This window comes from Lithobates pipiens, unplaced genomic scaffold (assembly GCF_037356315.1).
Source record: "Lithobates pipiens isolate NorthernLeopardFrog02 unplaced genomic scaffold, aLitPip1_a1.2 Scaffold_13, whole genome shotgun sequence".
Lineage (NCBI taxonomy): Eukaryota > Metazoa > Chordata > Amphibia > Anura > Ranidae > Lithobates > Lithobates pipiens.
In genome coordinates this window covers 195,161,469-195,189,190 of record NW_027507718.1, presented here as the reverse complement: position 1 = coordinate 195,189,190, position 27,722 = coordinate 195,161,469, and the positions used below count along the sequence as shown (strand labels likewise).

General features: G+C 45.8%; 1 protein-coding gene across 1 annotated transcript in view; it reads right to left on the bottom strand.

Moving 5' to 3' along the window:
• LOC143974554 (growth-regulated alpha protein-like) overlaps window positions 1-11,340 on the bottom strand; it is a 187,974-nt gene extending 176,634 nt beyond the window's left edge. Inside the window, exon 1 of the mRNA XM_077476082.1 lies at window positions 11,199-11,340. Within this exon, the coding sequence (XP_077332208.1) occupies window positions 11,199-11,301 (103 nt within the window). The 5' untranslated portion in view covers window positions 11,302-11,340. The remainder of the gene's footprint in view (window positions 1-11,198) is intronic.
• Between the last annotated feature and the right edge of the window lie 16,382 nt (window positions 11,341-27,722).

Here is a 27,722-nt window from a genome sequence, read left to right as displayed (position 1 = left end):
GGCGGCGACAGAAGAACGGAAGGCAGCGGCGACAGAAGACCGGGCCACCGCCTGCAAAAGAGCTACAAGAAGGCGCGGTGGCCCGGCAGAAGAACCGAAGAGGGGGACAAGACCCCCGAAGTCGGGAGAAGAGGCCGGCGGCGGGGAGGAAAAAAGCCGGACTCCTCCGCTAGTAAAAGAGCTACACACAGATAGCGGAGGAGTCCGGCGAGAAGACCCCCGAAGACGGAAGACCCCCGGAGCTGTGCAATAAAATATTTTTTCCCCTGTGTTGTGTTTTTTTTTTGTACTTTATTTCACAGGTGAATGGGTAGGGGTACATTGTACCCCATACTCATTCACATAGGGTGGGGGGCCGGTATCCGGGGGCCCCCTTCTTAAAGGGGGCTCCCGGATTCCGATAAGCCCCCCGCCCGCAGACCCCGACAACCAACGGCCAGGGTTGTCGGGAAGAGGCCCTTGTCCTCATCAACATGGGGACAAGGTGCTTTGGGGTGGGGGGGCCGCGCGGCCCCCCCTTCCCCAAGGCACCCCCCCATGTTGAGGGCACGCGGCCTGGTACGGCTCAGGAGGGGGGGCGCGCTCGCTCGCCCCCCTTTCCTGGCCGGCCGGGTAGCGTGCTCGGACAAGGGTCTGGTGTGGACTTTGGGGGAACCCCCACGCCGATTTTTTTCGGCGTTGGGGTTCCCCTTTAAGCCCATTCCAGGCGGCGGAGCCCGCGACGTCTCCCTCGCGGGCCCCGCCTACCTGTACACGCGCTCGAAATGGGCGGATTTGCCTCCTCCTTACGTGGGCGAGTCCGTTCATTTCAAAAGTTGAGCCAACTGTTTGGCAAACAGTTCGCTGAAACAGTCCGCTCGTGTGTGGGCAAGTCCGCTCATGCAAATTTTGAGCGGACTGTTTGCCGAAACTGTTTGCCGAACAAGGTTGGGCGAACAGTCCGCGCGTGTGTACGCGGCCTAACAACCACAAAACAAGACAATTCTCATTTGGTTGCTGAACATGGACTGTTTATTGAAAACACAGGTACACAGGTAATGGACAATCCCCCCACCTTTGCATTCCAGGCAGGGTAGACTGTCTAATCAGCAGTGAGAGCTGTTGGAGGAATTCGCCCCCACCACTCACACAGATAATCTACATACACATCCCATAACATCCAAGGCAGACAGACACAATAGTACATTGGAATACAGCCACACCCCAAATGACCCAACAAGGAGTACACAACAAAATGAAACAATATACTATATATATATATATATATATATATATATATATATATATATATATATATAATTTATATACACACACACACAACATTCCAGTGCGGCTGTAAAGTGAGTCTGACTAGTATAGATCAGACTGGATTTCTCAGTCACCCTGTGCCCGTTTTAGAGACACAGGGTCACTTAGACATAGGAGGTGCATCAGGAACTGAAACAAGGTTTTCCCAACCACTCCATGGAATTTTGGGTTCCACGGGACTCTATCACAGTTAGGGATGGCCGAACTGTTCGCCCGGCGGTCGGTTCGTGGAAAATTTTGCGTGTGGGCGATTCGCCAAACCGGTGGACTATTGCCGCTGTTCGCCCGGCGGACATATGTGTTTACAGTGTGAAAGAACTTTAACCCATGATGACACATCCATCATGGGGTACAGGACAGCCAATTGAGACATTTCAGCGCATGGACAATTGGACATACCCCCTACCTTATAAATAGACCTGATCTGGCGGCCATTTTGCATTCTGTCTTATGTCAGTGTAGGGACAGGATGCTGTGTGCAGCAGGGAGAGACTGTAGTGACACAAATCACTAGCTATTAGGTCCACAAAAGTCCTTTTAAGGGCTGGTATAGGTGTAGTACAGTATATAGGGTTCAGTGCACTGCTGTGCTGGTGATTGCAGCTGTCTTTTGTCAGTGTAGGGACAGGACGCTGTGTGGAGCAGGGACAGTCAGTTTAATCACTAGCTAGCTATTACTACTAGATCCACAAAGGTCCTTTTAAGGACTGGTATAGGTGTACAGTAAATAGGGTGCTAGTTCACTGCTGCTGTCTGCTGCCCTATTCTGCAGCTGTCTTTTATCAGTGTAGGGACTGGCTGCAAATCACTAGCTACTAGGTCCACAAAGGTCTTTTTAAGGACTGGTATAGGTGTACAATATATAGGGTGCTGGTGCACTGCTGCTGACTGCTGCCCTATTCTGCAGCAGTCTTTTATCAGTGTAGGGACTGGCTGTAAATCACTAGCTACTAGGTCCACAAAGGTCCTTTTAAGGACTGGTATATGTGTACAATATATAGGGTGCTGGTGCACTGCTGCTGACTGCTGCCCTATTCTGCAGCAGTCTTTTATTAGTGTAGGGACTGAGGGACAGTCTGAAAATCACTAGCTACTAGGTCCACAAAGGTCCTTTTAAGGACTGGTATAGGTGTACAATATATAGGGTTGTGGTGCACTACTGTGTTGCAGATTACTGCTCGTTTCTGCAACTGTCTTTTATCAGTGTAGGGACTGAGGGACAGTCTGCAAATCATTAGCTATTAGGTCAACAAAGGTTCTTTTAAGGACTGGTATAGGTGTACAATATATAGGGTGCTCGTGCACTGCTGCTGACTGCTGCCCTATTCTGCAGCAGTCTTTTATCAGTGTAGGGACTGTCTGCAAATCACTAGCTACTATGTCCACAAAGGTCCTTTTAAGGACTGGTATAGGTGTACAATATATAGGGTGCTGGTGCACTGCTGCTGACTGCTGTCCTATTCTGCAGTTGTGTTTTATCAGTGTAGGGACTGAGGGACAGTCTGCAAATCACTAGCTACTAGGTCCACAAAGGTCTTTTTAAGGACTGGTATAGGTGTACAATATATAGGGTGCTGGTGCACTGCTGCCCTATTCTGCAGCAGTCTTTTATCAGTGTAGGGACTGAGGGACAGTCTGCAAATCACTAGCTACTAGGTCCACAAAGGTCCTTTTAAGCACTGGTATAGGTGTACAATATATAAGGTGCTGGTGCACTGCTGCTGACTCCTGCCCTATTCTGCAGCAGTCTTTTATCAGTGTAGGGACTGTCTGCAAATCACTAGCTACTATGTCCACAAAGGTCCTTTTAAGGACTGGTATAGGTGTACAATATATAGGGTGCTGGTGCACTGCTGCTGACTGCTGCCCTATTCTGCAGTTGTGTTTTATCAGTGTAGGGACTGAGGGACAGTCTGCAAATCACTAGCTACTAGGTCCACAAAGGTCCTTTTAAGGACTGGTATAGGTGCACTATTTGGTGTGTAATACACGTATAAAATACTTGCACATATAGAAAGCATAGTATAGTGCATTTCCACTGTGCAGCATTGTGACTGCTGAGAGGTTCTGCAGCGATACTACAAAGAGTGACAAACGCAATAAAAAAAAAGTATTATAACTGGTGTGATAGACCAGTGGCCCCCAAAAACGACAGATTGAAGCGGGGTGTTATATACCTTCTTCAACATACATACTGCACTTCTCTAGAGACTTTTGTCACAGGGTCATTTAAAAAATGACAGGCAGAGGAAGAGGCAGATCCTTCCGCAGGGGTGGTAGGGGTAGGGCAGGAGCAACAGGCTTGAGCCAAAGTGGCAAATTGCAGAAGGTGCGTGCGATTACGTCAAAGGACGCACCAGACTTAGTTGAGTGGCTCACTCAGCCTTACTCTTCTGCACCCTCCTCATCCTCTCGATCTGCACCCTCTTCTTCACTCTCTGCTATGTGCACCCCCAAAGACACTACCACCAACACCACCATATACCTTCCACTTGAGTCACAGGAATTATTTTCCGATCCATCACAAGACATTGCCGATGTGCAGCCACTCTTGGCATTGGATCAGAAGAGGAGATAGCAATAACCGCCACTCAGCAGTCTGACGACAGTACCCAGATCAGCCCAAGGAGGAGGTTGGTCCCCGCTGTTGCTGCCTACTCTGAGATCTCTAATTATAGCGGTGGGGAAGGTGACATCGATGATGACATGTCTAGTGATGTCACGTGGGTGCCCACAAGAGAGGAAGAGGAGGGGAGTTCAGAGGGAGATATGGACCATCAGAGAGGGAGGAGAAGCAGGAAGAACTTAGATTGCACAGGAGGGACAAAGCAGACTGCTAATGTATCAGCAGTGAGGCATCAACCATGTACAGTCACATCTGGCGCTCCCAGGACGCCGGCACATGGCTCCGCAGTGTGGGCTTTTTTGTGTTGCTATCTGCAATCTTTGCAGTCAACGCATAAGTCGCGGTAAGCCCAACACTCACCTAGGGACGACCGCCTTAAGAAGGCACATGAGCTGCCATCACCGAGCCCAGTGGGAGCAACGGAACACACAAAGCCACACTCCAGGCTCTCACCGTCCAGCCTCGTCTTCTACTTCTCCTCTCTCCTCACAATTGTCCTCCACTCCACCTTCCATCACGCCACCCTCACGTTTTTCTGCAAAAAGGCAGGCTTCCGTGGGCCAAATGTTTGAGCAGAAAAAAATGATGATGCAGGATAACCCTCTTGCCCGACGGTTGACGGCTGGCTTGTCAGAACTGATAGCCCGCCAACTACTGCCATATAAACTGGTGGACTCGGGGCCTTTCGAAAATTTGTGGCCATTGGAACACTACAATGAAAGGTCCCAGGAAGGCAGTATTTCTCACAGAAGGGCATCCCAGAGCTATAAGGCCATGTTCAGCGGCAAGTGAATGTATCTCTGGCACACAGTGTCGGTGCCAAGGTACATCTGACCACAGACACGTGGTCTAGCAAACACGGGCAGGGAAGGTATATCACTTTTACTGCCCACTGGGTGAACCTTCTGATGGACGTCAAGCATGTAACCCGTGGCACCCGTGTAGATTTGGTTTTACCACCACGGATTGCATGCAGGCCTGGCTCTTCTTCTCCTCCTCCTACTCCATCCTCCTCCCTCTCCTCCTCGGCTGACTCCTCCTTTTCCACTGCTAGCGTCTCTTCCGCTGCGCCGCCCAAGCTCCCCAGAACCTATTCGACATGCCAGGTGAGACGTTGCCATGCTGTGCTGCGTCTGTTGTGCCAGGAAGCCAAGAGCCACACTGGCCCTGCACTCCTTTCAGCTTTGCGTTCACAGGCAGATCAGTGGCTAACACCGCTGGTAAAGTGGTGTGTGACAACAGTACCAATCTGCTTAGCGCATTGAAACAGGGCAAAATTACGCACTTGCCATGTATGGCACACGTCTTAAACTTGGTCGTGCAGCGATTCGTTGTCAAATACTCTGGGGTCCAGGACATCTTGCAGCAGGCAAGGAAAATCTCGGCCCATTTCAGAAGATCTTACACGGCCATGGCTCGTCTTGCTGACATTCAGCGGCGACACAATCTGCCGGAGAGACGTCTTATTTGCGATTGCCCGACGTGATGGAACTCAACCTTATATATACTTGATAGGCTGCTCCAGCAGAAACGTGCAGTTAACGTCTACCTGTACGAACACTGTGGCAGGACAGGTTCTGGGGAGCTTGTTTTTTTTTCACTGTGCCAGTGGCTGCTCATGCAGACTTCTGCGGCCATTTGATGAGATTACCAAACTGGTCAGTCACAGCCATGGCGCCATCAGTGACATGGTACCTTATGCCTTCTTTATGGAGCGTGAATTGCGTTGAGTCATTGATCAAGCCATGGAGGAGCAGGAGCAGGAAGATGCGGAAGTCGCAATGCTGGATGAATTCCCAGGGGGGGCTACTCTATCTGAGACAAGTCAACAACAGGAGTCTGAAGAGGAGTCAGAGGAGGGTGGTGCCAGGGCGGATGAGGAGGACCAAGAAGAACATGCTTTAAACCTTTCTGGGATCCCTGTTGTTTTGTGTGGATGGGGAGAGGAGAACGAGGAGGACGACATTATCCTGGATGATGAGCAGGAGCCAGGCCACCACACCGCTTCCAGTTTAGTGCAAATGGGGGCCTTCATGCTCCAGTGTTTTAACAGGGACCGAGTATAAAAAGCATAAGGGTCAAGGACCAGTACTGGGTGGCAACGTACTTAGACCCCGGTACAAACACAAAATCGCAGAAATGTTACTACCGTCACAGAGGGCTGTCTCTATCTCGGTGCTGGTGTCAGTGCTCTCTCTCTATCTCGATGCTGGTGTGGTGTCAGTGCTCTCGATCTCGGTGCTGGTGTGGTTTCAGTGCTCTCTATCTCGGTGCTGGTGTCAGTACTCTATATCACAGTTCTGGTGTCAGTGCTCTCTATCTCGGTGCTGGTGTCAATGCACTCTATCACGGTGCTGGTGTCAGTGCTCTCTATCTCAGTGTTGGTGTCAGTGCTCTATATCACGGTGCTGGTGTCAGTGCTCTCTATCTCGGTGCTGGTGTCAGTGCTCTATATCACAGTGCTGGTGTCAGTGCTCTCTATCCTGGTGCTGGTGTCAGTGCTCTGTATCACGGTGCTGGTGTCAGTGCACTCTATCATGGTGCTGGTGTCAGTGCTCTATATTACGGTGCTGGTGTCAGTGCTCTATATCACGGTGCTGGTGTCAGTGCACTCTATCACGGTGCTGGTGTCAGTGCTCTATATCACGGTGCTGGTGTCAGTGCTCTATATCACGGTGCTGGTGTCAGTGCTCTATATCATGGTGCTGGTGTCAGTGCTCTCTATCTCGGTGCTGGTGTCAGTGCTCTCTATCTCGGTGCTGGTGTCAGTGCTCTATATATCATGGTGCTGGTGTCAGTACTCTATATCTCGGTGCTGGTGTCAGTGCTCTATATCACGGTACTGGTGTCAGTCCTCTCTATCTCCGTGCTGGTGTCAGTGCTCTCTATCTCGGTGCTGGTGTCAGTGCTCTATATCACGGTGCTGGTGTCAGTGCACTCTATCACGGTGCTGGTGTCAGTGCTCTATATCACAGTGCTGGTGTCAGTGCTCTCTATCCTGGTGCTGGTGTCAGTGCTCTGTATCACGGTGCTGGTGTCAGTGCACTCTATCATGGTGCTGGTGTCAGTGCTCTATATTACGGTGCTGGTGTCAGTGCTCTATATCACGGTGCTGGTGTCAGTGCACTCTATCACGGTGCTGGTGTCAGTGCTCTATATCACGGTGCTGGTGTCAGTGCTCTATATCATGGTGCTGGTGTCAGTGCTCTATATCATGGTGCTGGTGTCAGTGCTCTCTATCTCGGTGCTGGTGTCAGTGCTCTCTATCTCGGTGCTGGTGTCAGTGCTCTATATCATGGTGCTGGTGTCAGTACTCTATATCTCGGTGCTGGTGTCAGTGCTGTATATCACGGTACTGGTGTCAGTGCTCTCTCTCTCGGTGCTGGTGTCAGTGCTCTATATCACGGTGCTGGTGTCAGTGCCCTCTATCACGGTGCTGGTGTCAGTGCTCTCTATCTCGGTGCTGGTGTCAGTGCTCTCTATCCTGGTGCTGGTGTCAGTGCTCTGTATCCTGGTGCTGGTGTCAGTGCTCTGTATCACGGTGCTGGTGTCAGTGCACTCTATCATGGTGCTGGTGTCAGTGCTCTATATTACGGTGCTGGTGTCAGTGCTCTATATCACGGTGCTGGTGTCAGTGCACTCTATCATGGTGCTGGTGTCAGTGCTCTATATTACGGTGCTGGTGTCAGTGCTCTATATCACGGTGCTGGTGTCAGTGCACTCTATCACGGTGCTGGTGTCAGTGCTCTATATCACGGTGCTGGTGTCAGTGCTCTATATCATGGTGCTGGTGTCAGTGCTCTATATCATGGTGCTGGTGTCAGTGCTCTCTATCTCGGTGCTGGTGTCAGTGCTCTCTATCTCGGTGCTGGTGTCAGTGCTCTATATCATGGTGCTGGTGTCAGTACTCTATATCTCGGTGCTGGTGTCAGTGCTCTATATCACGGTACTGGTGTCAGTGCTCTCTATCTCGGTGCTAGTGTCAGTGCTCTCTATCTCGGTGCTGGTGTCAGTGCTCTATATCACGGTGCTGGTGTCAGTGCACTCTATCACGGTGCCGGTGTCAGTGCTCTCTCTCTATCTCGGTGCTGGTGTCAGTGCTCTCTTCATACATTTGTTATGTCAGGGGCCATGTGGTGGGACTATGTGTGCACAGCAAGTAAGTATTTTGTGGCTGAAAATATGACCTGTAGGTTTTTAAGGTTCGCCAGCCATTGAAGTCAATGGGGCCTGCCGCAAACTTTGCGGTTCACAAACTTTTGGCCGCGTTCGTGGTTTGTGCTCGCGAAACGTCCCGTAGGAAGTTCATCCAAATCTAGTCACAGTGCATGTTTAGGAAATATTTACTTACATATAGATAAGCTGTATTTTAAGCTTACCTATAGGTAAAAATCAACGAAGAGAGTTTATTTCCACCTTTACAATCCAAAATCTTTTAACCCTTCCAATGTTGCTAAAATATTTGTTCAAAACCATGGTGGACATGCATTTGCACTAGGATTTAAAGGAATAGAGAGCTATAACCTAAAATCTAATGTTTTTGGATTAGCCTTAATGACAATTAGGACATACAGTATCTCACAAAAGCGAGTACATCCCTCACATTTTTCTAAATATTTTATTATATCTTTTTATGTGACAACACTGAAGAAATTACACTTAGCTACAATGTAAAGTAGTGAGTGTACAGCATGTATAACAGTGTACATTTTCTGTCCCCTCAAAATAACTCAACACATAACTATTAATGTCTAAACCGCTTGTAACACATGTGAGTACACCCCTAAGTGAAAATGTCCAAATTGGGCCCAATTAGCTATTTTCTCTCCCTGGTGTCATGTGACTCGTTAGTGTCTCAGGTGTGAATGAGGAGCAGGTATGTTAAATTTGGTGTTATTGCTCTCACTCTCTCATACTGGTCACTGGAAGTTCAACATGGCACCTCTTGGCAAAGAACTCTGAGGATCTGAAAAAAAGAATTGTTGCTCTACATAAAGATGGCCTAGGCTATAAGACGATTGCCAAGACCCTGAAACTGAGCTTCAGCATGGTGGCCAAGACCATACAGCAGTTTAACAGGACAGGTTCCACTCAGAACAGACCTCGCCATGGTCAACCAAAGAAGTTGAGTGCACATGCTCAGCGTCATATCCAGATGTTGTCTTTGGAAAATAGACGTATGATTGCTGTCAGCATTGCTGCAGGGGTTGAAGGGGTGGGGGGTCAGCCTGTCAATGCTCAGATCCTACGCCGCACACTGCATCAAATTGGTCTGCATGGCTGTCATCCCAGAAGGAAGCCTCTTCAAAAGATGATGCACAAGAAAGCCCTCAAACAGTTTGCTGAAGACAAGCAGACTAAGGACATGGATTACTGTAACCTTTGGTATATTGAGACCAAGATAAACTTATTTGGTCTAGATGGTGTCAAGCGTGGGTGGTGGCAACGAGGTAAGGAGTACAAAGACAAGTGTGTCCTTCCTACAGTCAAGCATGGTGGTTGGAGTGTCATGGTCTGGGGCTGCTTGAGTGCTACTGACACTGGGGAGCTATAGTTCATTGAGGGAACCATGAATGCCAACATTTACTGTCAAATACTGCAGCAGAGCATGGTCCCCTCCCTTCAGAGACTGGGCTGCAAGGCAGTATTCCAACATAACGACCCCAAACACACCTCCAAGATGACCACTGCCTTGCTAAAGAAGCTGAGGGTAAAGGTGATGGACTGGCCAAACATGTCTCTAGATCTAAACCCTATGGAAAAGGATGTGAGGCATCCTCAAACGGAAGGTGGAGGAGCGCAAGGTCTCTAACATCTACCAGCTCTGTGATGGCTTCATGGAAGAGTAGAAGAGGACTCTAGTGGCCACCTGTGAAGCTCTGGTGAACTCCATGCCCAAGGGGGTTAAGACAGTGCTTGAAAATAATGGTGGCCACACAAAATATTGACACTTTGAGCCCATATTGGACATTTTCACTTAGTGATGTACTCACTTTTGTTGCCAGAGGTTTAGACATTAATGGCTGTGTGTTGAGCTATTTTGAGGGGACAGCAAAATTACACTGTTATACAAGCTGTAACCTCACTACTTAACATTGTAGCAAAGTGTCATTTCTTCAATGTTGTCACATGAAAAGATATAATAAAATATTTACAAAAATGTGAGGGGTGTACTCACTTTTGTGAGATACTGTACATGTACTTTTAATAAACTGTTAGTTCTACTTTAAACTTAGATTTGTATAATAAAGTTGTTTTTTAAATCCCTATAAATAAGGAGTTCTGTTTATTACAGTTATTCATTATAATAGAATATCCCACTCACAAAAGAAGATTTTGAAATGCAATAATTAACTATTTGGTAAACAGTAAATATTTTTTGAACCCATGAGTCCATAATAATGCAACAATGAAATATAATAATTTCCCAAAGGATTACAAACAAAATTGCATCAAACAGTGGAAAAGTGGAAATCCGTTCAACTGATGATTGCTCTCTGTAAAATGTAAGCTATTTAAATAAACAGAGCTAAGACCATTGTTTTTTTTTTTTTACCACTGGGTTCTGGACAATGGCAACATAAATTAGAACTAAAAAAATGTTTTTTTTTTTTTCAGTGACTTGTCCTGTTCTACAGTCCCTTGATCTTGTTTCTATTTCTATTTCCTTCTGTCTACAATCAGCAATTATAAAGAATAAATTATAACTTTAGGTGTCCCTTAATATTGTTTCCAGAGGCATAGCTGGCAGGCATCTCAAACGGTACCATTTACTTATATATTGTATTATTTTTACATAGTCCTTATAGGACAATATCTATAACAGCAGTAGTTTAGTAATTCTAATATGACCTGAAGCCATTCAAATATAAGACTTTAATGTCAGGTATAAGCCATTTTAAGATTAAGCTTTCTATGTTCTGTGCTTTAAAATCCTGCAAGCTTTTCCAAATTCAAACATTTTTATTGGGTGATGTAAAGGGTATCACTAGCAACTGAACAGACAAATTCAGCAAGCTTTTAAATATGGTGAAAAAGTATCTACTAAAGTGCCCATTGATATTAAAACTGATACAAATTCTTTTAGTTTAATTATAATAAAAGCCAAGACCTGGGGACAATTAGAACCCAATCAATGTTTCCATTTGCACAGTTTTCTGCTACCAGTTTAAGTAGATGGCAATAAAGCATTCTAAATAAGTTTCCATAAAAATAGCAAATAATTCATCATAGTAACAAAAAATAAACTTATTTACAGGCTCACCATAGATTACGGAGAAGTTATGGAAGAGCAATAGGATGCACAGCAGTAGACGGATGCTTCTCATCTTGTTTACAGAGGTGATTCTGTTTTTTCTTGTTACCATTTTTGTTTTTTAATTGGCAGAGGGAAGTGACATAATCAGGAAAAGCACCTAATGGTTCCTCCTACTCTTCACATTTCCTTACTCATAAATACTTTTTGTTTGTGCATTTTCCCCTTAGTTTTGCTGGACTATGAATAATTAAAATAAATAGCATGTCTGGTCTGCCCATCTCTAGGTTACTTACATTAAACTATTTATTATTGAAAGACAGTGATTATTGCTATATAAACACAAGGAAAAGGGCCACTATTGCAGAGATTTAATGCAGAACTCCCTAGATTCCACAAAGCCTACAGAGAAAATTGCTTGCCCATGGGACTTTATGAGTTGTGCCAAATAAAGTGGATGACAGGATATAAAAATTACAAAACGTATTTCATACAAAGGATAAAAACAATGTTGTATACATATGTGTAATATACATGTGTTACTTCAGTGTTACACATATACAGAATTCCTATAACAAATAAATAGATGCATATTTGAACTGTATTCTCCATGCATTTCGTGGAGCAGCAACCACCTCATCAGGAGACAGACATAATTTTGATTTGTATGTATACAACCAAATTCTCAAAAAAAGCATTGGAAAGGCACATCAAAGGTGGCAGAAATATGTCAAGGACCATACCCAGATAAAATAAGGTCTCTCATGTGTAAAAACGTATCATTTATTAAAAGTAACATAAATACCCATACGTTTTTACACATGAGAGTCCCCTTTCTTCCCTTATGATCGTTGGTATTGGAATACTTTGTGAGGTTGAACCACTGAAAAGGAGCCATATCAGCAATTTCCCCTACATGTGTGTCTGACCCTGCGGGGTCTTTCATTGAGGTGAGAGGCTGGGGGAAACGGGGGTGCACTGGTGGAGCACTGAAGGTGGATTGTCCCACATGTTTGTGAAGCACGTTTTCATCTGTGTGTACACGGCATGATTTTGATATACATCAGCACGCTTGGATATTGAGTCTATTGAACAAGCACTAGAACATTAGTTTGAACATTTACATGGACATTTTCTTTTCTTCTTTTTTAGATATTTTTAGTGTGATTGTGTCACACAACATTTTGTGATTTTTGCACATTCTATGCGATTTGATTTTGCACTTTTCAGTTTTATACACAATTGTGTTGTGCATGTGTATGAAAGCACAGTGTTTTGCTATTTGCACATTCATTTTGATTACAGTCTGTTATTTATTTCACTTGTTAGGTATTTATTTAAAAAGGTAGCGCCAAATACTTTTATATGCATCTTGGATTCAAACCGTCTATCGCTGGCCTAAGTTATGCCACTTCACTGAAAATAATTGAAAGCTAGAGTCACAACTTTAAATTCTGCATTTAGCCAGTCACAACCTTGTAAATGTTGCTGCCTAAATTAAAAGAAAAAAAAATAAACTGTGCCACAGTCTCTTTAGCTTTTTTTTAAATATTTTTTCGTATGTTTATTACTTTTCTTTTTCTGTATACGAGTCTCTGATGATTCACTACTAATCCCATTGTCTATTGTGTAATGGAGAGGAAGAAAGGCAGACATATTTGAAGTCCAGCCTGTGTGACAACAATGGAAGCCTCAGATACAGTGGGGGCTTCAGTACAAGATACAGTGGGGGTTTCAAAGGGACAGAAAGTATGTTATCCTAATAATTGCCAGGTGTACATCAAAGAAAAAAGATGCAAAACTAATGAATACAGCCATCTTTATCTAAGGTTGCAATATGTTACATCTTGTTTTTGGATTTAGAAATGCTTTAATTATTTTGTCAATACAGGGCTGTCAGTATACAACAGGCTCATGCCATTATGCATGTGAAACTGAAATGTACATTTTTGATTATGAATGTATGAGTAATTCAGAGATATTTAAAAAAAAAACTGTATATGTGAGTGATAATACATTGAGGAGAAAAAAGAACAACCTCATCATTAATGTAAAATTCCAGTTGTAATCTCAGATCAAGGGCTGGAGTTTTAAGATTATTAAATGCCTTGAGTGGTAGGGAACCTTCAATCCTGTGTCTGGGCCTTGCATGATGCCTGCAGCCTGACTGAGTACACAGGTGCACATGGTCCATATAAGAGTTAATGCAAGCTTATGAAATCAACTGAGAAATTTAAAAAAACTATGGTGAGTTTGTGTCATTTTCAGATATTCAGAAGAATTTAAATCTCTAACAAACACCTAAGAATTAAATTGGTCCTTGACAATTTTTGAACTTATATTTTTGGACTTCTTTTTATTAGGCTACATACTTTTGATTGTATAACAGTTGCATAGTATTGTGTAATAAATACATATAGTGAGACTCTAAAAATACTGCTTTGCGAGACCGGTCATAATGGTTAAAGATATTTACTAAGGTTAAAGAAATGTTTTTTGTTTGTTTTTTTAAATGACAAGCCAACTTTTAGTATATAGATTATTTTCCAATGCATACTCGTGTGAATTTATATACTCAATGACATTCTTATGTCACAAGAATTTTTTGTACAACTGTTATTCTCTTGTTTTTCCAATAAAAACTTTATTGTGAAAAAAAGAAAAGAAACAGTCAGCCAGTGTGTGAGGATAGAGGTGTGTGCGCCAGCCAGGAGAGGTGACCTACTGTTTGAGACAAGACTCCATGTTGAAGAGATTCCCTTACCCATAGGACTGCAAGAGTTGGGACAGCTAAGCAGGCTGTCAGAGGACCGAGAGAGCTGAGGCAACTAGAGGGCCCAGGAGATCTGTAAGTCTCAAGTAGGAGAGGCTATCCAGAGGCCAGGAGTGGGCCAGTACAGCAATGTGCTGTGAGTCAATGCTAAATGAGCCTGAGGAACCCGTGGTCTGGGGGAACAGTGTAAAGAGCAGTGGTACTGCTGACAGGGGAGCCAGGTGGCTCAGAATTTTCTGTTAGTGTTGTTACTGAGTGAAGCTGAAACTGAAACCCCTGTATGGGAAGCAGTACAAACAAATGGCCACTGCCCTCACCTATAACTGGCACTGGACACCTTTTTTTGCCATGGTGCTTTATGCTGGGTGTCCAGTGTGCCCCTGTGCCTTTAAGGAGGGGGGGGGGGGGGCTCCATCCAGACTCACCTGCTCTCTGCATATCCATTATAATGCATGTGCTTCCACTGTAGAGCATCTGAAAATTTAGAGTTAGGACTACAGAAAATACTGGGGTGCCTTGATTGGGCTCTGTAGCTTATCCTTGTATTTGCAAATGTGTGCAAACTAAACCCCTGTTTTTAACACATACTGTTAGATAGGATAATTTGGTTGGTTGCAGGCTAGTCTGTAAGTTGAGCTTGTAATTCTTTTGGTTTTGTTTCTCCCTGTGTGGGAAACCTAGTATTAAGACCTTCTTTTCCTTTTTTTACCTTTTATATATAGGCACGATGGTATATATATATATATATATATATGGAAGAAAGGAAGGCAAGATCACTGTGGTACATGGAGGGCAGGAAGGAAGGATCATTATGGAACATGGCAGGCAGTAAGGATCACTATGGCACATGAAAGACAGGAAGGATCATTATGGCATATGGAAGGCAGGAAGGATTACTATGGCACATGAAGGGCAGGGAGGATCACTAGGGCACATGGAAGCCAGAAAGGATCGCTGTAGCATATGGAAGGCAGGAAGGATCACTATAGCATATGGAAGGCAGGAAGAATCACTATGACACATGGAAGCAGGAAGGACCACTACGGCACATGGAAGGCAAGAAGGATCACTATGGGACATGAAAGGCAAAAAGGATCACTATGGTACATGGATGGCAGGAAGAACTAAGGCACATGGAAGGCAGGAAGGATGGATTGCTATGGCACATGGAAGGCAGAAAGGATCACTATGGCACATAAAAGTAAGGATCATTATGGCACAGGGAAGGCAAGAAGAATCACTATGGCTCATGGAAGGCTGGAAGGATCACTGTGGCTCATGAAAAGCAGGAAGGATCATTATGGCGCATGGAAGGCAGGAAAGACGGATCACTATGGCACATGGAAGGCAGGAAGGATCACTATGGCACATGAAAGGCAAGAAGGATCACTATGACACATGGAAGGCAGCAAGGACATAATGCTCCGACATCGTGGCTCCAACCATAACCCACCTCATAAACCGATCATTCATCAAAGGGATTGTTCCCAGCATCCTCAAACAAGGCATTGTCAAACCTCTACTCAAAAAACCAAACCTGGACCCTCAGGACCCAAACAACCGTAGGCCAATTACAAGCCTCAATACCATTTCCAAGATCATGGAGAAAGCAGTAGTACATCAGCTACAACTCCACCTGGATACTAACAAACTCCTGGACCTGCTGCAATCAGGCTTCCGCCCAGGTCATGGAACAGAAACAGCACTCCTGAAGATCTGGGATGACGCCCTTGAAGCAGCAGATGACGGAGAGCCGTGTCTCCTCGTACTGTTAGACCTAAGTGCAGCGGTTGATACAGTAGATCACAATACTCTACTCGTCCGCCTCACAGAAGTAGCCGGAGTCCAAGACATAGATCTCCAATGGTTCGCGTCCTTCCTAGGAAATCGGTCACAGACAGTGAAACTAGGAAAATACTATTCAGAAACTTGGGCAATCACCTGCAGAGTCCCTCAAGGCTCTCCTTTGTCACCCGTTCTCTTTAACATTTACATCTGCCCACTGCTCCAAATCATCAGATGCTCAGACCTCTGCTTCCACTCTTACGCTGACGACACACAACTTTACTTAAGGATCAATGGAAAAAAAGATCACCAACAACTTGAAAATTGCCTCAAATCAATAGAGGACTGGATGACCACCAACTCGCTCCAACTGAACGAATCAAAAACAGAGCTGCTTATCTTACAGCCAAATCATAAACCCGCAACCAAAACCCCATGGTCTCCAATAACTGTCTTTGGGCAGGCTATCCCCCCAAAAACCAAAGCCAAGAGTCTCGGGGTTATTTTAGACGCACAAATGTCAATGGATGCGCAAATAGGAGCAGTAGTCAGGGGATCTCACCATCTGCTGCGCATGCTTCGCAGACTCATCCCTTTTATCCCAAAGAATGACAAGGCAGTGGTAGTTGGAACAATAATCAATCATCACGCAAACTCGCTTTACATAGGATTACCTCAATATCAACTTGCGCGATTACAACTTATCCAAAACACGGCGGCAAGGCTGATAACAGGGAAAAAACCCTGGGAATCCATCTCTCCTTTGCTGCGGAGCTTACATTGGCTAACCGTAAAAAATCGGATCATGTTCAAGACCCTTTGCCTCACCCACAAATACGTGCATGGAGAAGCTCCGCAATACCTTATGGAGAAAATAAATCATTACACACCAAACCGCAGTCTTCGATCAGCTAACAAAAACCTCCTCCTTGTGCCCAAAGCCCGGTATAAATCCAAGGGGGATCGGAGATTCGCTGTCCAAGGGCCCCGGCTATGGATTGCTCTACCAATCAACATCCGTCTGGAAGAAAATCACCTAGCTTTTAGGAAAAAATGTAAGACCTTCCTCTTTTAACAGATGATCAAAGCTCGCCTCAGCGCCTAGAGGCGATTCAGTTCGCATTGTGCGCTATATAAGTATTTCATTCATTCATTCATTCATTCATTCAAGGATCACTATGGTACATGGATGACAGGAAGGATTACTAACGCACATGGAAGGCAGGAAGGATCACTAAGGCACATGGAAGGCAGGAAGGATGGATCACTGGCACATGGAAGGCAGGGAGGATCACTATGGCACATAAAAGAAAAGATTATTATGACACATGGAAGGCAGGAAGAATCACTGTGGCTCATGGAAGGCAGGAAGAATCACTGTGGCTCATGGAAGGCAGGAAAGATCACTATGGCTCATGGAAGGCAGGAAGGAAGGATCAGTAAGGCACATGGAAGGCAAGAAGGATCACTATGGTGCATGGAAGGAAGAGAGCGAGGGGAGAGTTCACTCAACCAAGGCTAAATGTTCTCCAGTGGCTCAGGCAGTGACATTGTGTTCACTGCTTCAAAATACCCACACAACCCCTAACAGCCACAGGATTGGCTGCACACCAGGGTTTGTGGGCGGACACAGGGGGACATGGGGTGGAGGTGGAGCAGATCTAGCCTCCCCTCCTCTTCCATTCTGTAGAGTGGGCAGGCGAACTGGGAGACAGGAGAGCGAGCGGGAGAAGTAGGTGGGCTGTGCCTGCTGGGCACTGAGCAACTCTCAGCTGCAGCGCTGAGCACACTGACAGGTGGAGACAAGTGGCGGGAACTTGTTCCAGCACTAGGCTCTGCTGCATGATTTAGCCCAGATTCATGGAACACCAGGACTTACTTGAAATCCCGGGATGGTCCCGGCGAATCCAGGATGGTTGGGAGGTATGCAAAATTCCAAGTTTTTCATTGCAAAGTTTGCTAGAAAGGGTATATAGCAGTGTGCAAAGGGTTCATCCAGAATTTGTAGTGTTAACATGTGGTCACACCCCTTTATCACCTTATGGATTATATACATGTAGAAGCTATTGGTATTTGAGCTCACTTATATGTTGTTTTTTTTTGTATTTCAGGTTAGTGGCCAAACCTGAATCTGTAGCTCTCCTCCAACTTGTGTCTATTTGCCCCATATTGGCATTATATCCACTGTCAGAAGTTCAGCTTTACAGAAAAATCTGTAAGGTGAATTTACAGAGGACCCCCTCCTCACCCCCCCCCCCCAGTCCCGTTGACCTGGAGCGTGACGATCACCCGCTATAAGACCTCATATTTTGGCGGTCCGGGGCTTAGAAATCCCCCTTCAGCTTAATCTCCAAAACGTAGGAGGTACATTTAGGAGCATTCTAATTGGTTGGCGCTGTTACATGGACGGCGCCGACTAATCAGAACCTGCATAGCCCGTCCTGTCAATGTAGGCAAAGAGGTGAGAAAGCCACAGGGATTTCAAATCCCCTGACTGATAAAGTGGCAATACGATGTGTCAGAGCAGACGATTGTCGCTCTCCAGGTTAGAGGGACCGGGTGTAATGGGAACAGAGTCCAGTGTAAGTTCATCTTACAGATTTTCTGTAAACGTAAACTTACACTTTAAACAGGTTTTGCAATACGTGTGAACTAAAAATCCCTGTTTGTTATTGCAAAATTTACTAGAAAGGGAATATAGTATTGTACAGGGGATTCAATCATTCATCCTGTGAAATTGGTGGTCACCAGATTGTCCAGTCTAGCTGTCAATCACCTCTAATGCCACGTACACACGACCAGACTTTTTGACAGCAAAGGTCCAATGGAACAAATCCGTCAGACAATTCAATCATGTGTGGGCTCCATCGGACCTTTGCTGTCCAAAAATCCGAAGGACTTTAGAGATAGAACATGTTTTAAATCTTCCCGCCCGAACTCCGATGGACACAGTTCCTAGCGGGAAACCCGTTCGTCTGTATACTTGTCCGACGGACCAAAAACGACATACAAATACGAAGGGGAGCTACAGCATCTGCCCGTGAGAATTTTCCTAAGTTTCCAGCGGTATCCTATTGCACTGGTTCTCGGCTGCAGGGTACTGTACATCTTTTGCTCGCTGCAATAAAAGCACATTTTCCTATTGCAGTGAGAGAGAGGGGACAATGTCCCTTAGGTCTGGTAATGGGTTTTAAGGGGAACCCCCATGCAGAAAAAATGGCGTGGGGTCCCCCCAAGGGCCATACCAGACCCTTATCTCAACACGCAGCCCGGCCGGTCAGGAAAGGGGGTGGAGGCGAGCGAATGCCCCCCTCCTGAACTGTGCCAGGACGCATGTCCTCAACATGGGGGGTGGGTGCTTTGGGGAAGGGGGGCCCTCTGCGGGCCCCCCACCCCAAAGCACCTTGTCCCCATGTTGATGAGGACAAGGGCCTCTTCCCGACAACCCTGGCTGTTGGTTTTTGGGGTCTGCGGGCGGGGGGCTTATCGGAATCCCGGTCTCTTCCGTCGTCTTCTTCCCTCTTCTCTTCTTCCGATGTTGACACGACACTCTCTCCCACTGTAATGCTGTGTACACGGTGCGCAATGACTTATAAAGGGATGCCCCAGGACCACGCCCCTTATGATGGCACAGTCTCAGCATGCCCCAGGCAGTGACATCATAAGGGGTGGGGACCGGGGCATGCTGGGACTGTGCCATCATATGGGGCGGGGTCACCTGGTGACATCACCAGGTGACCCCGCCCCATGCCTATATAAGTCATTGCGCAGCGTGTACACGCATTACAGTGGGAGAGAGCGTCTTGTCAACATCGGAAGAAGAGAAGAGGGAAGAAGACGATTGCAGGGACCATGCCACTGCTAGCAAAAGAGTGGCAAAAGAGCAAAATATAGCGGAGGAGCCCGGGAAAAGAATCTGAGAGCGGGAGAAGAGGCCGGAGATCGGGAGAAGAACCTGAGACCGGGAGAAAAGGCCGGAGAGCGGGAGAAGAGGTCGGAGAGAGTGGAGGAGTCAGAAGAGACCTCCGAAGATGGAAGAGACCCCCGGAGCTGCCTAATAAACTACTTTAAAAACCTGTCTAGTGTGTTTTTTATTGACTTTCTTTCCCCCAGGTGAATGGGTAGGGGTACGATATTTATTCACATAGGGTGGGGGGCCGTGATCTCTTATTAAAGGGGGCTCCCGGATTCCGATAAGCCCCCCACCAGCAGACCCCGACAACCAATGGCCAGGGGTGTCGGGAAGGGGCCCTTGTCCTTGACAAGGTGCTTTGGGGTGGGGAGCCAGCAGAGTGTCCCCTTCCCCAAAGCCCCCACCCCCCATGTTGAGGGCATGTGGCCTGGTATGGTTCAGGAGGGGGGGGTACTCACTCGTCCCCACCCCCTTTCCTTACCGGCCGGGCTGCGTGCTCGAATAATGGTCTGGTATGGACCTTGGGGGGACCCCCATGCTATTTTTTTGGCTAGGGGGTTCCCCTTAAAATCCATACTAAGCGACAGGGCTCGCAAGGTGTCAATCTCGCCGATAAAAGCTGGGAGATTGACTTCCTTTTCTAGTCCCATCGTAACTCATCACATTCATAATGAACAGACTTTAGTCCATGTGTGGGCAAGTCTGTTCATGTGGAAGTCCGTGGTAACTCCGTCCAAAGGCCGTCGGGAAGACCGGCAGATCTAGTCTGCCGGGAAGTCTGGTCATGTGTGGGCAAGTCTGTTCATTCGGAAAATTCAACGGAACTCCACTGGAAGTCCGTTGGGAAGTCCGTCGGACCTAGTTTGCTGGAAAGTCCGGTCATGTGTACATAGCATTAGGCTTCTTTCAGACAGGCAGCAATGCCTACCACCCTCTGAAAAACAATCTGAGGTGGGATGCTATTCAGAAGGTGGTACAGCAGCGGTTGGCAGGAGTTCAGAGTATGTGATCCTGCTGCCTCCTGAATGGTTGTTTTTTTTTTGTAAATTCTAAGGGAGATTTTGAAGTAAAAAAAAAGATCACATTGCAACTGCAAGCTAAGAGTTTGGTATGTGGTTGCGATGCGCTCCCAATAAACGTATTGGGGGGAGTTTGACAGTCGCTGCAAGTTGAAAATGCCACAAAATAAAGAATCACGGCTGCAGCCCTTTCAGGCTGTAATGTTAGCATTTGGGTGGGCTGCTGGTGGGCTTAAAACCACGACTTAGTCACCTGTTTTTATCACACCCTCCCCCCCCCCGACTATCCATGTGAAGACACCTACCCTTATGAAGAGAGCTCTCAAAAGAAACCTCTGCTAGACATATGTAAGTTGCCTTTGCTGGCCTCCTGGTTAGGATAGGAAATGATGGAAAATCTGTGGTGACACAGACTAGAAAAATAGGAAAGGGTTAGATCCTCCATCAGGTTATTATTATTGCCTGGGTCTCCCCATCTGAATGAGAACAGCTTTCTACATTTCTTTTCCTAGAAAGGATAGAAAGTGAGGTGTAATCTTATGAAATGCAGTCACAGAAAGCAATATACATTTAAAGTGTAACTAAAGGTAAAACTTTTTTTTTTGTTTTGGATGGAGTGGAGAGGGATTAGAACACCTGCCAGTTTATTGCTGTCTGAGCCCACTTTAGGGAGATTCATCCTCTCTATTTGTCATGTGTACAATTATCACTTAAAATTTAAAGGGTAACTACACATTCGTGGGGGAAAAAAATAGCAAATAAAGAAAAAATAATATAGCGCATATAATTGCGACACTAATCATATTGTAATTGAATATTATTAAAAATTACCTTTCCTTTTCAATCTGCAGCTCTGTAATTTTCTGAGAATGCATTGCAATATGGCTACCTGGGGTTGTTCTGTACACAGAATGTGTACTGACCACTTCCCAGAAAAATAATGTTCTGCTTGTGTGGTTGGCAAACCAATTTTCTCAAAAATATGCACTAAGATACAAGTCAGATTTCAGGCATCCCCTGCAACAAAAATTTCATTTTTGGAGAGATACTTTCAATAGGAACCTGTCTAAAGGAATGCAGGCCCAGCAGATGTCCTCATTAGTGCCCTGCTACTGCCACCCCTGACAGTTAATTATGAAACCACTTCCATTAGACCCACTTAGAACAGAGGCACAGAGAAACACACAGGGATTTCTTCATAATAACAAAAGGTAGGAATCTGACAAAATTTGTTATACTCCTTGCAATGTACATTGATCACCCAGGGGGAAATGTTTTTTTCTCAACAAAAGTTGAGTTACACTTTAGTGTCCGTTTATGAAGCAGTGATCCCAAGGATCGCCGCTGATCACAGTCTATAAATGGTTTATGACCCAGAGATAATCGGGGGGAGAAGTGTTTGAACATGTTCTCCCGCCGATGATCTCCGCACATGGAGAATCCTCATTGACTGACACAGTAACGGCCAGTCAGGGCAGTTTGAAGGTATTTGGGGCCCCCAAGCAAAATGGACATGGAGGTTTACAGTGTAAATACTGCTGTTGCATATAATGTGAATAAAATTTTAACATTTGCTACAGTGTACTCTGCGTGGCGTGTGGCGACTTATATAGGGACATCACCGGATGATGTCCCCGCCCAGTATGATGTCACAGTCCCAGCATCCTCTGGGACTGTGACATCATAATGGGCAGGGACATCATCCGGCGATGTCCCTATATAAGTCGCCGCATGCCACGTGTCCTGTCATTGTGACCAAAGACAGCAACAAGGCAATATCTCCAGAACAGAAGAACAGAAGACAGCGGCAGCGGTGACAGAAGACCGGGCAACCGTTTGCAAAAGAGCTTGAAGAAGGCGCGGTGGCCCGGCAAGAAGAACCCGAAGAGGGGGACAAGACCCCCGAAGTCGCAAGAAGAGGGCGGCGGCGAAGAAGAAAGCCGGGCTCCTCCGCTAGTAAAAGAGCTAGCAAAAGAGCAGAAGATAGCGGAGGAGTCCGGCGAGAAAACCCCTGAAGACGGAAGAAGACCCCCGGAGCTGTGCAATAAACTATTTTAACCCTTGTGTGTTGTGTTTTTTTTGTAAATTTTTTTCACAGGTGAATGGGTAGGAGTACTTTGTACCCCATACTCATTCACATAGGGTGGGGGGCCGGGATCCAGGGGCCCCCTTATTAAAGGGGGCTCACGGATTCCGATAAGCCCCCCGCCCATAGACCCCGACAACCAACAGCCAGGGTTGTCGGGAAGAGGCCCTTGTCCTCATCAACATGGGGACAAGGTGCTTTGGGGTGGCGGGGCCGCGCACCCCCCCTTCCCCAAGGCACCCCCCATGTTGAGGGCACACGGCCTGGTACGGATCAGGAGGGGGGCGCTCACTCGTCCCCACCCCTTTTCCTGGGCGGCCAGGTATGAATCTGGGGGGAACCCCCACGCCGTTTTTTCGGCATAGGGGGTTCCCCTTAAAATCCATACCAGACCTAAGGGCCTGGTATGCTCTCGGAGGGGGAACCCACGCCAAAACTTTTAAATAAATTTGGCGTGGAGTTCCCCCTTGAGAGCTCATTCTCTGATTGGCCACGGCAAAATTTGCCTGGCCTGGGGCGACTTAAAGTTGTGTTGTAAGTCGCCCCAAGTCGTGTTTAAGTCGTGTCCAAGTTGCCTCCAAAAGACGCGTTGAAAGTCGTGTTGCCCTTGTGTGAACCGGCTCTAAAACAAAGTTAATACTGCAGCTGCAGGAACAGATTCACAGGACTCAATCACTATGTTTAAAATGTCTGTTCAGTGTCAAAATTTATTATTACATGTTATTTTATACATAGATAAGAAAAGGGTGGTGTAAGATGTTATTAAAAACGAACAAATAGAAATATGTTATTAAAAGCTAACAAATAGAAATATGTTATTAAAAGCTAGTGAATAGAACAATTGCAAAAGTTAAACATTGAGAAGGGAGGGGGGAGTAGAGAGCGTTTAGTAGGAGATGTGTCTGTGTGTTACGTGAAGGTTACAGAACACATTTCAACAGTGAGAACAAAATGGAGCCTCTTGTGCTTAAATGAACAGTAGAGTGAATGTTCATGTCACTGCTTAATAAACTGACACCTCTTTGTTTCTGTGAATTTCTGGTGCTGTAATTTCGTAAAGTTTCACGAGATTCCAATATCACGGGCCGTTCTCCACTGTTGGAAGCGCTTGTAGATCGATTCACTCCTCCGAAGGTGAAACGATCTACTCTGCTTCATAAACAGGCATACAGAGGAGAAAGATCTCCTCTATGAATGCCGGAGAATGAAGCAGTAAATAGATTTCACTGCTTCATAAACAGACAGCTTTAACCACTTCAGGACCGCCGAAATTGCCATTGTACGTCAGCACAATGGCACAGGCAGGCACAATCACGTACATCTACGTGATTGCCTTCCAGCGGGTGGGGGGTCCGATCGGACCCCCTCCCGCTGTTTACGGCGGTCCGATTCGGTCCAGGAGCGCTCCGTGATGAGGGGATGGCCGTTGGTTTTCGGCCACCCCCTCTGGATCGCTCCTGGCCAATGAGAAGCTTCCTCCCCTGTGTATTGTTTACACAGGAAGGAGGAAGTGATGTCATTCTCCTCGGGGCGGTCTTTTTGACCGGACTACGAGGAGAAGACTAAAAGTAAGTGTGCACCAACACTACACTGACATGTAGGTACACACAGGCACACAAACCCCCCCCCCGATCGCCCCCCGATCCCCCCCCGCCCCCCCCTCCCCCCCCAGTCACAGTGTCACTGATTGCATTGATCATTTCTTTACTGATCAATGCATTCAGTGTCAGTTGTGACAGTAAAAACTGTCAGGACAGTTAGTGTTAGGTCCAGGGTAGCCCCCTATCACCCCCCAATAAAGATTTAACCCCCTGATTGCCCCTAGAGTTAACCCTTTCACCCCCTTTTGCCAGTGTCACTAAGCGATCATTTTTCTGATCGCTGCATGTGTCGCTAGGTAGCTAGTTATTTTTTTAGGTTCACCGCCAGGTTTTTATATCGCTAGGTACCCCGATATACTACCCAATAATGTTTTTAACCCCCTGATTGCCGCTAGTTAACCCTTTCACCCCCTTTTGCCAGTGTCACTAAGCGATCGTTTTTCTGATCGCTGCATTAGTGTCGCTACAGTCGCTAGGTAGCTAGTTATTTTTTTAGGTTCACCGCCAGGTTTTTATAGCGCTAGGTACCCCGATATACTACCCAATAATGGTTTTAACCCCCTGATTGCCACTAGTTAACCCTTTCACCCCCTTTTGCCAGTGTCACTAAGCGATCATTTTTCTGATCGCTGCATGTGTCGCTAGGTAGCTAGTTATTTTTTTAGGTTCACCGCCAGGTTTTTATATCGCTAGGTACCCCGATATACTACCCAATAATGGTTTTAACCCCCTGATTGCCGCTAGTTAACCCTTTCACCCCCTTTTGCCAGTGTCACTAAGCGATCGTTTTTCTGATCGCTGCATTAGTGTCGCTACAGTCGCTAGGTAGCTAGTTATTTTTTTAGGTTCACCGCCAGGTTTTTATAGCGCTAGGTACCCCGATATACTACCCAATAATGGTTTTAACCCCCTGATTTCCGCTAGTTAACCCTTTCACCCCCTTTTGCCAGTGTCACTAAGCGATAATTTTTCTGAGCGCTGCATCAGTGTCGCTAGTGTCGCTAGGTAGCTAGTTATTTTTTTAGGTTCACCGCCAGGTTTTTATAGCGCTAGGTACCCCGATATACTACCCAATAATGGTTTTAACCCCCTGATTGCTGCTAGTTAACCCTTTCACCCCCTTTCACCAGCGATCACAGTATAAGTGTCACTGGTGACGCTGGTTAGCCAGTTAGTTATTTAGGTTCCCCGTCAGGTTTTTATATAGCGCCAGGGACCCCCATATACTACCTAATAAAAATTTGAACCCCCTGATTGCCCCTAGTTAACCCTTTCACCACTGATCACCGTATAAGTGTTACGGGTGACTCTGGTTAGTTTGTTTTTTATAGCATTTTATATTCAAATCCGGAAGGCAGTGCTTGGTTTTCGGGGTCCCGTACGTGGCTAGGCTCCCAAAAAGTCCCCCACATGTGGTATCCCCGTACTCGGGAGAAGCAGCAGAATTTATTTTGGGGTGTAATTTGACTTCTGCCCATAGCATGTGTGAGCAATATATCATTTAGTGACAACTTTGTGCAAAAAAAAAAAAGTTTGTAATATTCCCGCAACTTTTGGCAAAATATAAAATATTCCATGGACTCAACATTCCTCTCAGTAAATAGCTTGGGGTGTCTACTTTCCAAAATGGGGTCATTTGGGGGGGTTTTGTGCTATTTTGGCATTTTATGGCCTTCGAAACTGTGATAGGTAGTGAGGAGTTAAATCAAAAATTTGCACCCTTAGAAATCCTGAAGGTGGTGATTGGTTTTCGGGGTGCCGTGCGCGACTAGACTCCCAAAAAGTCCCACACATGTGGTATCCCCGTACTCGGGAGAAGCAGCAGAATGTATTTTGGGGTGCCATTTCACATATGCCCATAGCATGTGTGAGCAATATATCATTTAGTGACAACTTGGTGCAAAAAAAAAAAAGTTTGTAATATTCCCGCAACTTGTGGCAAAATATAAAATATTCCATGGACTCAACATGCCTCTCAGTAAATAGCTTGGGGTGTCTACTTTCCAAAATGGGGTCATTTTGGGGGGTTTTGTGCTATTTTGGCATTTTATGGCCTTCGAAACTGTGATAGGTAGTGAGGAGTTAAATCAAAAATTTGCACCCTTAGAAATCCTGAAGGTGGTGATTGGTTTTCGGGGTGCCGTGCGCGACTAGACTCCCAAAAAGTCCCACACATGTGGTATCCCCATACTCGGGAGAAGTAGCGGAATATATTTTGGGGTGCAATTCCACATATAACCATGGCATGTGTGAGCAATATATCATTTTTTATTTTTTTTGTCATTATTCAATCCCTTAGGACAAAAAAAATAAATATTCAATGGGCTCAACATACCCATCAGCAATTTCCTTGGGGTGTCTACTTTCCAAAATGGGGTCATTTGGGGGGGATTTGTACTGCCCTGCCATTTTAGCACCTCAAGAAATGAGATCGGCAGTCATAAATTAAAAGCTGTGTAAATTCCAGAAAATGTACTCTAGTTTGTAGACGCTATAACTTTTGCGCAAACCAAAAAATATACGCTTATTGACATTTTTTTTACTAAAGACATGTGGCTGAATAAATTTTGCCCTCAATGTATGACTAAAATTTAGTTTATTCGATTTTTCTTATAACAAAAAGAAGAAAATATCTTTTTTTTTCAAAATTTTCGCTCTTTTTCCATTTATATCGCAAAAAAAAAAAATCGCAGAGGCAATCAAATACCATCAAAAGAAAGCTCTATTTGTGGGAAGAAAAGGACGCAAATTTCGTTTGGGTGCAATATTGCATGACCGCGCAATTACCAGTTAAAGCAGCGCAGTGCGAAATTGCAAAAAGACCTCTGGTCCTTAAGGTGTTTATTGGTCCGGAGCTGAAGTGGTTAAATAAAATAAAAAATCCAGATTTTTTGAGTTGTCCCCCAGAACAGTAATAAACAGAGAAACCTCCAATGGACACTAGTTCAAGTGACCCTGCTAACACCCATCACTTTGTAGGGATTTCCTCTCACTTCCTCTGTTGGCTATGGGACAGAAAGTGAAGGGAAATCTCACCTATGGGACACAGATGGTAGAAACAAACCTTGCAGGGGTTATAACCCTCCCTTAGACCCCTTTCACACTCGAGCTTTTACAGGCACTATAGCGTTAAAAATTGCTCCTGAAAATCGCCCCAAAACAGCTGCTCCACGCACTCCAGTGTGAAAGCCCGAGGGCTTTCTCACTAGAGTAGTGCACTGGCAGGGCGTCAGAAAAAGTCCTGCCAGCAGCTTGTTTGGAGCGGTGAACTCACCGCTCCTCCACCGCTGCTCCCCATTGAAATCAATGGAGCAGCGCTGCGATACTGCCAGCAAAATGCCGCTCCGGCAGCATTT